This window comes from Lactuca sativa, chromosome 3 (assembly GCF_002870075.4).
Source record: "Lactuca sativa cultivar Salinas chromosome 3, Lsat_Salinas_v11, whole genome shotgun sequence".
NCBI classification, from domain to species: Eukaryota; Viridiplantae; Streptophyta; class Magnoliopsida; order Asterales; family Asteraceae; genus Lactuca; species Lactuca sativa.
Window position 1 is genome coordinate 166,927,389 of NC_056625.2, and position 13,924 is coordinate 166,941,312.

General features: G+C 42.2%; 1 protein-coding gene across 1 annotated transcript; it reads right to left on the reverse strand.

Moving 5' to 3' along the window:
• Window positions 1-959: 959 nt before the first annotated feature.
• LOC111879748 (transcription factor MYB16) lies at window positions 960-2,789 on the reverse strand. The gene is made up of 3 exons (XM_023876185.3): window positions 2,525-2,789; window positions 2,260-2,389; window positions 960-2,172 (listed from the first exon to the last, which is right to left on the reverse strand). Exons 1-3 carry the CDS (start codon window positions 2,655-2,657, stop codon window positions 1,317-1,319), a joined length of 1,119 nt encoding a protein of 372 aa, XP_023731953.1. The 5' UTR covers window positions 2,658-2,789; the 3' UTR covers window positions 960-1,316.
• Between the last annotated feature and the right edge of the window lie 11,135 nt (window positions 2,790-13,924).

A 13,924-nucleotide genomic window follows, 5' to 3' on the forward strand; every position in this document is an offset into this window, starting at 1 on the left:
CAGTCCTATTTTATTATCCTATAAGGAAATCTCCATTATATATACATACAAAATAAAACTAAGGTTCTAAAACATAATTTAATAATGTTTTCGTACTTTTTTGTTTTCTCTTCATTGTAATAGCAACGTAAATATAACAATCATTTTTTTTATGGGTTTCTATAATTTAATTGGAGAAAATAACAATAATACTTAAATCCCGTTAGTAGATACAGAGATAATACACTTTCTTTGTGATGGTGTTCTCAAACGAAGTAGAAAATTAAATTGAAAAAAAAAATAGTGGCAATGTAAGATTATATATCATATGACAAATTGACCAATGCTAAAAATGTTATGTAAGAAAAAAAATGCATAGTACGAATAGGACAAAATGTACATACGTTCCTAACAAAATAAAATTATCACAATATTACTGGTCTAGTATAAATGTATTGTTGTTGTGTATACTTAGTTTTTTTTCTTCTTCTTCTACTTCTTATTGTTTTAGTTTTATGGTTAAATATATATAATAATTATTATTGTTTTAGTTTTATTGTTTGAGAATTTAATTACAACGTTGATTAATTATTTGTAATTGTTTTTCATTTATTATAATATTTATTAAAAAAATAGACTTATATAATTATATATTTAATAATGTTATATATATATATATATATATATATATATATATATATATATATATATATATATATATATATATATATATATATATATATATATATATATATATGTCAAATGTCAATTCATAGGGGAGGATAAAAAAAAGGAGAAAAAGGGGGGCTATTTACCTGTTCCCAGTTACTAATTGTATTCTGAAAATTGTATTAAGCTGATTAATTGTATGCAAAGGTCGTTGTGTTTTCTCCCTGACCAAGTCTACTTTAATGCAACTAGCTATTAAGCATTGCATGTGAAAGAATTGGAAAAAGAAGCATACAAGTACAATAGAAGCATTAAAATCAAAATCAAACACCATTTTGGACTAGATTAGTAAGTCTCACTTTCTTTTCCAAAAGGTTGATACGATTATAAGATAACAAAGAACATGAAGTTCAAGCCGTACAACAGGCCTTCGATAGATAATGGATCATCAAGATTATGTCTAACATAAACGCCTTTTAAATAGTAAGTTATAGGAGTTTGAATTATTACACAATTCTATCGGAATTCAAAAAAATCAAAAAAAAAAAAAAAACCCTAGACATTAACCCTAGGAATCAACATGTTCTTACAACGTACACATGCAAGCATTTCAAGGACAGCATTTGGTCGAAAAAAAATGAACAAAAATTCGAGTGAGATATGGGCTTCTAAAACAAAGGAGGATCTTGCATCGAAGAATTCACCAAATTAAGAATGTTATTCCAGTAATTCTTACTATTATCCTCGTAGTAATTACTGTTGTTCACTCCATTAGGTTCGAGATCATTGCCGGAATCACCACCACTTTGTAAATTCCGATGACCACCGCCGGAACTGCTCAATAAAAGATCTGTAAAACTCTCTAAGAAATTGCCACCAGGGACGTGTTCATTATTGTTATCGGACGCCATGGTTACTCCACTGAACCCAGAAGTTAATGGAATCGAATTCTCCATGTCGTTTTCGTCCTTGTACTCCCACTCCTCTTCACCATCTTCTCCGGTGGCTCCATCATCGCAAGATCCCGATGAATTGCCACCAACAAACTCGAAAAAGTTAGTGGAACTCTCTCCGACGCCAGTGGTGGAAAGTGTCGAAGTTGGTGATTCTATATCTCCGATCCCATTAACGCCGTCGTCATTCTGCTTGCCACCCCAAACTCTATCCCATGCCTTGAGTATATCAAGACACCTTGTGGGTTCCCCGGCGGTGGTTGCCAATAATTTAACAGACGCCATGGATGCATCGACTGATCCAACTTGCTTTTCAACTGGGCATCGAAGCTTAGATTGTTTGACTAATCTGGCTTCAGCCTCGAGCCGAGCACTCTCCCATTGAGCCATGTGGCTTAAGTTAGCCACACTCTTCGATTGACCATCAGTACACAAAAGGGTGTCGTTTTTTGGCTTGTGGCTCACTGGATCTATCCCCATTTTCGTCAACCTCTTTTTCAGATGAGTATTCCAGTAGTTCTTGATCTCGTTATCTGTTCTTTTTGGCAAATGAGTTGCTATGGCTGACCACCTAATCATAAACATAAGCACATTAGATCTGTATTATATTATTGTATAACAAATCATAATGAGATAACACGTTAAAGGATAAAAATACCTGTTACCCAAAAGAGCATGAAGTTGGATGATCGTTTGTTCTTCTTGAAGACTAAATTTGCCTCTCTTGATGTCAGGTCGAAGATAATTGGTCCATCGCAACCTGCAACTTTTCCCGCATCTTTGAAGTCCTGTTTAGTTTGTGTTTTTGAATCAGTAATTTGTATTCTTAGGCAGAATAAAGTAAGAGAAAATTTTTGTCATGATCAATTTGGTATGAAGATAATATGTGTATTCATATAAGTAGCAAGTAAAAGAAGTGAAACCAGCTTTCGAAGGCAAAGCACGCCAACTTCCATGGCCGTGTTCTTCGATGTAAGCTAAAAGCTTCTGATCTTCTTCGGGAGTCCATGGTCCTTTCTTCAGTCCTACCTTATCGCAGCAGGGAGATCGTCCCATTTAATACCTATTCTTACTTTATAGTTTTCTATATATCGGAAAACCACCTCCGTCGCCGGAGATCACTTCACTTGGTTTTGAATTCCGAAGGATGAAACAAAATACTAAGGTTTTTGATATTTGCAATTTTATAGTGGCATCTACACATGCCTAGTATACCCCTCTTCATGTTCTAAAAGGCTAGTACAGTAAAATCCATTTATAATATAATAAATGTAAATCAATTTAAGCGATAAAAGTTAAATATCTTTCACAAATGTTTATTTTGATACAAAATTATAATAATATTTGTGGTTTAATTGGATGTCGTTATATAATTTTTTTTCTATATTTAATTATAGGCGGATCCACCTTGGAGCCTGGGTATCCCAGGATGCCCCTAAACATTTTTTCAGTAGTATATTTCGTTTATGTTGAGTTTGAAGTGTCTTCTTCCCCCACTAAAACCCTAGACGACCTCACCCTTTTTTCAGTCTTTCTCTCGGGTTTGGTAGCTAAGAGGGAGGGAGAAGCGATTCAAATGGTCTAAGAGAAGTTACTAAGGGTAAGGGCTAAGAGGCTTTCAAAGATTTGAGCATTTGTATGTTTAAATCAAGCAAAAAGGCCATGGATACACAGCTGCGTCGACTTTTGATAACAGATCAAGACATTACGTTTTTGACACAATTGACCACTCGGGTTTAAGCATATAAACGGAATCTACCATTTAGCCAATTTATCTAATTAAAATAGTTTTTGGAAATTGCTATTTACCCTCTTGAGATATATAATGTTTATTTAAAGAGTAATGATTTATTATTATTATTATTATTATTATTATTATTATTATTATTATAATTAAAAGAATTAATTACCGGAATCGAAACGGATGTTCTAGATATCACTACAAGAAGATTGGGCAACAGCGGCGACACGTGTCGCCGCTAAAACCTTTAGCGGCGATATGTCACTGCAAATGCGTCGCCGATATTGTTTCGTCGCTAATACGCTGAATGTCGCCGCTAATACTCATGGTCGCCGCTAATACAAGGCGTCGCCCGCTAATACTATCTGTCGCTACTAATAGGGTGTCGCTGCTAATAACATAGTGTCGCCACAAAATTAAGCACTTTGAAACCATATACAATACATTACTAGAAGTAAGTTGCTATTAATAACCTAATTAAGCCAAATGTATACATCAAATTTGCATATTCCAATTTCATCCAATTAAGCCAAATGTATACATCCAATTTCATACAATTTGCATATTCCAATTTCATCTACTTTACATATTCCAATTTCATCAAATTTCATACAATTAAGCCAAATGTATACATCCAATTTGCATATTCCAATTTCATCCAATTTCATACAAATTTATACATCTAAATTTCATTCAACAAAATTGAATGAAATTGAAAATGCATACAATCCAACAAAATTTATACATCTTAATTTATACATCTAAATTTCATACAAATTTATACATCTAAATTTCATTCAACAAATTTATACATCTAAATTTCATACAAATTTATATATCTAAATTTCATACAAATTTATACATTTAAATTTCATTCAACAAATTTATACATCTAAATTTCATCCAACAAAATGCATACAATCCAACAAAATGCACAACAACTTCCTATCTCAAAATAATAACATATCACTCAACAAAATTGAAAATTATTCACAAGTTATCATCTAAATGAACACAAAAACAGAAAAATCATAAAAAAAAGATGAGGAATTTGACCTTTGATTGGGGGCAATTTAGGAATTTAGCTAAATATCGTCGGATTTTGGGGCTGTGGCGGCCTTGTGGTGGTCTTGGAGGGAGGATAGGCTAGCACCGGTCCAACAAGCAATTTCTATTCCACCAAATTGGAAATGACACGCGAAATTGAAGAATGTCCGAGAGGAAAACGAGACCAAGAACAGAATGCAGAAAAAAATGGCAGAAAGGGAGTCTGGATATCTGCGTAAAGCATTAGCGGCGACGGGCAATAGCGGCGACGCTAGGGCATTAGCGGCGACACTAGGGTAATAGCAGCGCCAAATGGAGGGAAAAGCCAGCGCGTCTTTTCGCGTACCTCTACAGCCGTTGGATTGAAATGAAATCGGACGGTTGAGGTTAAATCGACGCGGATCGCTGTAACAAGGCATTAGCGGCGACCCCTTTAGCGGCGACACATAGCAATAGCGGTGACATGTAACGTGTCAACTACATGTCGCCGATATTGCTTCATGTTGCCGTTAAAGGCGTCGCCGGTAATGCCAATATTTCTTGTAGTGTATCTATTATCAATCTTTGTAACTGATCGTTTTCGTCAAATAAAAGAGTGAAGATGTGAACTTTAAAACGTAACTTTGTTATGAACTTTATGTCTATTGAAATTCTAAATTTTATTTTCTCTTATTGTATATTACATTTTTTTTGTGCTGTGATACCCCTTTACTTTGACTCTGGCTCCGCCACTATATTTAATGTCGTTACATATCGGTTTTTTTCACCCAAAAGTATTAACTTAAGGAAAATTTAAAATGTTATTACCGACGACAGAAGAAATTACCAACGACATAGTTACTAGCGGTGATAAACTGTATTAACGGCGACAAACATCTTTACCGGTGACAATTTGAGTAGTAGCGACAGAGTAGTACCGACGATTTTTTACCACTGACGTGTCACCGCTATATCTTTACCGACGACATTTCTAACCTTTATCGGTGATTTTTGTCTCCGCAAATTCTTTTTTTTCTTGTAGTCTTATGTTATCTATGTGTATAATTATTATAAAATAAGCTATAAAATCGATATGATTCAAAATATGTAAATATAATTTAGAATATTAATTTCAATTTTTAATGAAACAAATTGGGAATCAATGGTAAAGGGAAACTCCTTGTTGGTCAGTGAAATATCGTAGCTTTCTTAGAATTAATAGTCATAAGACAAAAAAGGGACTCTTTCTTGAAAAACTAAAAACTAGCAATCTATCTGTCTACGTTGCATTTTCCATTTTTTTAAAAGTGTAGATGTTTTGTAACGTACTAGAAACTATGATAATTTTTTTTTTATTATAAAAACATCTCTACAAAAATGCATAGATAAACAACCATTGTTTTCAAATCATATTCGATAAAATCAGAGTATCAAATTAATCTCTCAAATCATAAAACTATAGAATAATGTGTACGATCATGCATTCGTTTTGTATCTGAAACAATGAAATCAACAATTGTAAGCCAAAACTTAATGAGTACCCCTAAAGTATCTCACACAACAATACATAAACAATTCATACACACTGGACCCACAATATAAAACTGAATTGCCTTGTAATGTCCCAAAATTCAAACCTAAAAATTTCATTTTTGATTAATTAATTCATGAAACATTTATTAGAAAATATTGTATAAACAAATCATCTCAAAACCAAGTATCATATTTGAAACCCACAACCATGAACAAATGTCATATCAGAGTACAATCCCAGAAAATACCGTGCGGAAAATCATATGTTTGTGTGTGATGCCATACTATGCTGCCGGCTCCTTCCCCTTAGATGAAGAGGTACCTGCAACCAAAAACTGAAACCGTAAGCACAAAGCTTAGTCAATTCCCCCATCATACCACATACCATACAATACCATCGGTATCTTTCAACTGGTAATCATCATCGGTATCTTTCAACCGATAATCATCATCGGTATCTTTCAACCAGTAACTGGGGACTATTCCACCCCCTACCACTAGCATACAATAGCAAGATATAAGCACACATTCAGACATATCCGGGTACTGACCTACCCCTTGGTCCTAAGGACCACTATCAGGGAAACTATCCCTATCATGTAACATATCATACATATATAACTCATCACCAAACGCATACCAGACCAAGATAAATTATCACAAAGAAAATTATCTTCTAAATACTCCTCAATGGTGGGCCGGCATTGTGGCCTTATACCCACCCCTACTGGAAGGTAACTCACATTGTAGCTACTGAACTGTGCGGGAATCCTCTGACTGCTGCTGTTGCTGCTCCAGAAATTCTCCGGCTATAATTCCCACAAAACACTTAGTCTGAAAATGACATCTACCCTTAGGGTAAAATGACCATGTTACCCGTTGACCGAGTCAAATTCAAAGTCAAAGTCAACTTCCAGTTGACCTGACTTGCCGAGTTGACTCGCCAACTCACCGAGTCCCTATCCTTCCATCAGACCTCATACCCGTCTCTACTCGTCGAGTTAGGTGATAACTCGACGAGTTTTCCTTCTAAATGAACACCGACTGAATCCACACCCGAGTCGCCGAGTTGTATGAAAAACTCGTCGAGTTCATCATCAACTGATACTCATGTCCTGTCTTGACTCGCCGAGTTGTATGAACAACTCGTCGAGTTACTCTTCATCCTATGAACACTTTCTGTCATCGACTCGCCGAGTTGATGAACAACTCGCCGAGTACCATGAAGATTGTCTTGGACTCGCCGATTCTGTTCATGCACTCGCCGAGTACCATGAATTCCCAGAACACTTTGCTTAGTCCAGAACGTTGGGTCACTCCCCGGGACTCCTAAAACCCTTCCACACTCAAATGGTCCCTATGACCCTCACTGATATGGGACCAAAACCCTTAGACTCGCCGAGTCCAGGAAATGGACTCGCCGAGTCTATCACATTCCTTACTAAGAACTTCGATTTCTGATGTACAACACTTAACCAAATGATAGATCCTGGCCCCTAAACTTGATCTAGCACGTAAAGTTACAAACTTTACGTCCATGCATGGGGCATTAGAGCTTAAAAGGCTCTAAAATGGTTCTTTTGTTGCATGGGGCCTTCCTTGGTGAAAAAAGCAACCTAGATCTGACTTGTGGCTCATAAAATGACATGATACAGAAGCTCAAACCCGCAACCATGCTTGCAAACATGGTTGGCCACCAAAAATGGCTTATAAAGCCCTAAATCACCTCAAAAAGAGATCTAACAAATGAATGAGCAAGGTTCAGACTTTATACCTTCCAAAGACTGCAAATGATGAACCAAACTCGAATCCTTCAGTCCCCTCTTGATCCTTCTATGCTCTTCCTTCTTCCTTGAGATCAAAACTCACAAGAATCACTCAAAAAGCCTTAGATCTTCTCAAAAACGGCTAGGGTTTGCTATGAGGAGTGTTTAGGAGCATAAAGGGGGAAATGAGGCTGCATAAGGTCATTTAAATAGGGTGTAAACCCCTGGATTAGGGTTTTTTGCCCAAATAGCGGCTACTCGCCGAGTCCAGGACTTGACTCGCCGAGTCCGCAGCTTAAACCCCGCGCCTCATCCTGCTTCTACTTGGCGAGTCAGTCCTTCGACTCGCCGAGTCCAAGACCAAAAATGCAAAATAAATGAAGATTTAATAACAGAATACATACTAAGAACCAGGTGCTATAAATCTCCCCGACTTATTTTAGACTTCGTCCTCGAAGTCTGCCGCTCGATCCTAAAATAGCTCGGGGTAGTGGTCCATCATCTCACTCACTGGCTCCCAAGTCCACTCCGACCCCTTCCGGTGCTGCCATTGCACCTTCACGAGTTCTACTCTTTTGTTTCTCAAATCCTTCGACTTCCGGTCAAGGATCGCTATAGGCCGCTCGATGTAATTCAGGCTGCCATCAACCTGAATGTCCTCCAAGGGTACCACCGCCGTATCGTCCACTAGGCACTTCCACAGCTGTGAGACATGGAAAGTGCTGTCGATCTGACTGAGTTCGGCTGGCAGATCCAGCCGGTATGCCACCTTGCCCACTCGGGCTACAACCCTGAACGGTCTGATATACCTTGGGCCCAACTTGCCCCGCTTCCTAAATCGGATGATGCCCTTCCATGGCGACACCTTCAGGAGAACCATATCCCCGACCTGGAATTCCAGGTCTGATCGATGCTTATCGACGTAACTTTTCTGCCGACTCTGAGTAGTCTGAAGCCTGCTCCGGACCCGCTGAATCTTCTCTGTCGTCTTGAGCACTACTTCGGTGCTCCCCATGACTCTCTGGCCAAACTCGCCCCAACATACCGGGGTCCTGCACCTCCTCCCATATAACATCTCGAAGGGAGGACGGTCGATACTTGCATGATAGCTGTTATTATACGAGAACTCCGCCAACGGGAGGTAGGTATCCCAGCTTCCTCTGAAATCTAAAACACATGCCCGCAACATATCCTCTAGAGTCTGGATGGTCCGCTCGCTTTGGCCATCCGTCTGCGGGTGAAAAGCGGTGCTAAAATGCAGACGAGTACCCAGCTTGTCATGAAACTTCCTCCAAAACCTGGAAGTAAACCGCACATCTCTTTCTGAAACCACCGAAATTGGCACTCCGTGCCGCGCCACCTCCTCCCTTATATAGATATCGGCCAATTTCTCGGCCGAGATGCTTTCCTGACTCGGAATAAAATGGGCGCTCTTGGTCAATCGATCCACGATGACCCAGATCGAATCCATCCCCCGCGCGGTCCTGAGAAGCTTCGTGATAAAATCCATCGTAATATCCTCCCATTTCCATAGCGGGATATCCAACAGCTACATTTTGACGTGTGGTCTCTGATGCTCGGCCTTGACCTTCTTGCAGGTCAAGCACCACTCCACATACGATGCCACATCCTGCTTCATGCAGGGCCACCAATAGTCCAGACGAATGGAGAATCAGGATTTGTGCCCCTCCTCCATCAGGACCTGGCACACACCTCCATGATAAGGGACCCACACCCTACGGTGAAGAGTCAATAACCCTCAGCTGTCATAGTCGAAGGAGGAAACCTGCCCCACAATCTGCTCACTCTTCTGATGTTCCTCCTTCATAGCCTCATGTTGAGCCTCCCGGATCCACTCTAGAAGCGGAGTCACCGCTGTCATCCTTAGACAGATATCCCTGATCGGCGCTGCCTTGCGGCTAAGCGCATCAGCCACGACATTGGCCTTCCCTGGATGGTAGAGGATCTCACAATTATAATCCTTCACCACGTCAAGCCACCGAAGCTGCCTCATATTCAGATTTGGTTGGTCCATGAGATACCTAAAACTCTTGTGGTCCGTGTAGATCGTACAACAAACCCCGTAAAGGTAATGACGCCAAATCTTGAGGGCGAACACAATAGCCCCCAACTCCAAATCATGCATCGGGTAGTTCGCCTCGTGAGGCTTCAGCTGCCTCGATGCGTAGGCGATGACATGCCCTCTCTGCATCAATACCGCTCCCAAACCTGCGATGGATGCATCGCAGTACACACCAAAATCCTCCATGCTGTCGGGCAGGGCTAAGATTGGCGCCTCGCACAATTTCTATCTCAGCGTCTCGAACGCGGCCTGCTGCTCAGGCCCCCAGCGATACACCACCGACTTCTTAGTAAGTGGGGTGAGCGGAACTGCTATCTTGGAGAAGTCCTAAATGAATCTCGGATAGTAGCCTGCCAAACCTTGAAAGCTCTGAATCTCATATGGAGACCTCCGAACCTCCCAATTCATCATGGCCTCCACCTTGGCCGGATCTACCGAAATCCCATTCTGGTTAACAAGGTGCCCAAGAAACTGCACCTCGTGCAAACTCACACTTGGAGAACTTAGCATACAAGTTCTCCCTCCTCAAAGTCTCCATAACCTCCCGCAGATGCTCCTCATGTTGCTCCCACTTCTTGGAATAAACCAAGATGTCATCAATAAATACTATCACAGACCGATCTAACAACGGTCTACACACGCGGTTCATGAGATCCATGAACGCGGCAGGAGCGTTGGTGAGCCCGAAAGGCATCACCACAAACTGATAGTGGCCATAACGCGTCCGAAACACAGTCTTTTGCACATCCTCCTCTCTGACCATCATCTGATAATACCCTAAACGCAAATCAATCTTGGAGAACCAAGATGCTCCCTATAGCTGGTGAAAGAGGTCATCAATCCTCGGAAGTGGGTAGCGGTTCTTCACCGTTACCTTGTTCTGCTCCCGATAATCTATACACATCTGATGCGACCCGTCCTTCTTCCTCACAAACAGAATCGGGGCTCCCCAGGGTGAACTGCTCGGTCTAATGAAACCCTTGTCTAACAGCTCCTGCAGCTGTGTAGACAACTCCTGCATCTCAGGAGGAGCCAACCGATATGGTGTCTTGGCTAACGGAGCCGCACCAGGATCTAGGTTGATCTTGAATTCCACCTGTCGTTCCGGAGGTGTCCCAGGCAACTCCTCGGGGAATACGTCCGCAAACTCCCGTACCATAGGTACATCATCCACCGTCGCCCTACCCGTTTCCCGGGTATCCATAACATATGCGACATAACCTGCGCAACCCTGCTGGAGGTAGCGCCTAACTCTCACTGCTGAACATAAAGCTGGTCCTCGCTGTGGCCTCTCGCCCTGGATCACCGGCTCTCCCCTGCTTGGGGTCCTAACTAGCACCAACTGTTGCGCGCAGTCGATCACTGCCCCATTAGGGCTGAGCCAATCCATGCCTATAATCACCTTGTTCCCACGCAATGGAATGGGAACCAAGTCTAGCAAGTAGCGTTCCTCAAATAACCTCAGCACCCAATCTCAAAATACCATCGATGCCCGTACCGAACGGTCGTCTGCAATCTCTACCTCTAGGGGGCAATCTAACATGCCCGAAGACTTGGAAAACCTCTTGCTAAGCGCAAGAGACACAAATGACTAGGTAGCGCCCGATTCAAACAACACCAGAACTGGGATGCCGTTCACATGGAACGATCCTAAACAAATCACATATCAATAACACAATCACAACAAAAAGAAGATCAGAGGGAAAGAATCATACTCGTCACCACATCAGGTGTAGCGTGTGCCTCCTCGGCTTTCAGCTGAAATGCTCGGCTCCGCACCACTAGAGCCTCTGTCTTGACCTTCCGGCAATCTGTAACCCACGTCGTCGCTGAGACCGGCGCTGCCACTGGCACTGTTGCTGACGCTGCCGTCAATCTCGGGCAATTGGCCCTTTTGTGGCCCCTCTGATTGCAATGGAAGCAAATCTGGTCTGTCATCTATACCGCAGGGGCGGGGGCAGTACAATCCCTGACAAAATGCCCCACCTTGCCACACTTATATTAGCCCGAACCCGACCCAGCGCGACAAGCTCCCTCGTGTGGCCGAGCGCATTTCCCACAATGGTCCCGTCCTGCCCGGCCTTTCGGCCTACCATCAGATCCCTTGGGCTTCTTCCCCCAAGCCCCAGTTGTCAGCCCCTCCACTGCCTTCGTCTTCTGGACGTGCTCCAGATCAATCTCCCTCTCCATAGCCCTGGCAATCATGGAATCCAAGGTAGGGCAAGCCGAAAAACTAACATGCTCCTGAATGTCAGCTCGTAGCATGTCGTGGTAGCGGTTCCTCCTCATATCCTCATCACCCGCATACTGGGGCACCAGCAATGCCCTCTCCCGGAACTTGGCGGTGATCTCCGCCACAGTCTTCGTAGTCTACCTCATATCCTAAAACTCCCTGTCCAGCCACTGAAGCTCCATAGCTAGCGCAAACTCCGCCTTGAATCTGGTCACAAAGTCCGACCAAGTCATAGCCTCAACAGGCGAGGCTCCCAATGAGTCACCAACAGACTCCCACCAATCTTTAGCCCTGTCTTGCAAGCATCCTACTGCATATCGCACCTTTGACCCCTCTGGGCAGAAGCTCGTCAGCTGCGCAGACTCAATGTCTGCGATCCATCTCCTAGCAGCAATGGGGTCTTTCACCCCATGGAAATCCGGCGCACCATTTCCCCGAAAGTCCTTAAAGGACAGTGTGCGCGCGCCCACCTGGCTAGACGCCATATCACTCCTGAATGATCGGAGACGATCCTCCATCAGCTCAACAATCCCCTCCTTGATCGACCCGAAGATGATAGGGGTCGACTCAAGGATGCCTCTCGTGATCTCAGAAGCGATGAACTCGCATAGCCCGTCATCAACTTGCTCGGATCCCGAACCTGAGCCTTATCCTGATCCGGATCCGGAACCTCCTGCTCCAAGTCGTGTTGTCACCATACTGAAAACACACGCATAAAAGTCAGGATCATACATATACTCAAGAGATCTAAGACACTCTCCAAGGTTCCCGATTTCATCTAGGCCCTCCTTGATTCGAGTACGGGTCCTCTGCTTTTAGTAGTACGAGCCCATACTACCTTCCACATCTACCCGTGCTTTCCTCAAGGATTGCTTCGACTTCACCAGGTCCCTTTACCGATACCCCTTTCCACTAACCTCCTCATCCTAGGCTTCCCTAGGGCACTCTCCGACCTACTCTCCACCATTAGCTGCACAGGAGCCCCTACCATTTCCCCTAACTAACTTGCAAGTACTGTTACATATCCGCTCCTTTGTTAGTTGGAAATATCCAGAATCCCCATAGCACAAAGCAAGCAACATTCGTGCATCGAGTAACCAAATTAGGCATAACCTATACAGGCCGTCCTACTGCTGACTAAACAGCCCTAGCATACAGCTCATACAATAGGCATATAAGGCATCCTCCTAGATCCTTAGCCCTAACTAGCATGCGATTATCAGAATCATATATCAGGCACACAAGGCATCTTCCTAGATCCTTAGTCCTATTCTAGCATGCAATTCTGTATCAAGCCATATAGCATAACATAACATGTATGGGTATCTTGGGGAAAACTTACTTGAGCCCAGCCAGTCGCATGCATCACACACCTTGTCTTTCGTAAAATCCTTTCGCTTAGATTCTTAGAAAACCATTTTATTGTAAAAATCTTTTAGCCCCTTAGTTTGAGTCCAGACACCCCCGAGGGCGTGTTCGAATCCCTTAAACCAGGGCTCTGATACCAACTTGTAACGTCCCAAAATTCAAGCCCAGAAATTTCATTTTTGATTAATTATTTCATGAAACATTCATTAGAAAATATTGTATAAACACGTCATCTCAAAACCAAATATCATATTTGAAACCCACAACCATGAACAAATGTCATATCAGAGTACAATCCCAGAAAACATCGTGCGGAAAATCATATGTTTGTGTGTGATGCCATGCTACGCCGCCGGCTCCTTCCCCTTAGATGAAGAGGTACCTACAACCAAAAACTGAAACCATAAGCACAAAGCTTAGTGAGTTCCCCCATCATACCACATACCATACAATACCATCGGTATCTTTCAACCGGTAATCATCATCGGTATCTTTCTACCGGTAATCGTCATCGGTATCTTTCAACAGGTAATCGTCATCGGTATCTTTTAACCGGTAACTGGGGACTATTCC

What these genes read in the sequence shown, in the direction of transcription:
- LOC111879748 (XM_023876185.3), bottom strand. Translation starts at nt 2,657, where the DNA reads ATGGGACGATCTCCCTGCTGCGATAAGGTAGGACTGAAGAAAGGACCA. An exon ending in TGCTTTGCCTTCGAAAGCTG is followed by an intron (nt 2,390 to 2,524) that starts GTTTCACTTCTT and finishes CAAACTAAACAG; the next exon opens with GACTTCAAAGATGCGGGAAA. An exon ending in CATGCTCTTTTGGGTAACAG is followed by an intron (nt 2,173 to 2,259) that starts GTATTTTTATCC and finishes GTTTATGATTAG; the next exon opens with GTGGTCAGCCATAGCAACTC.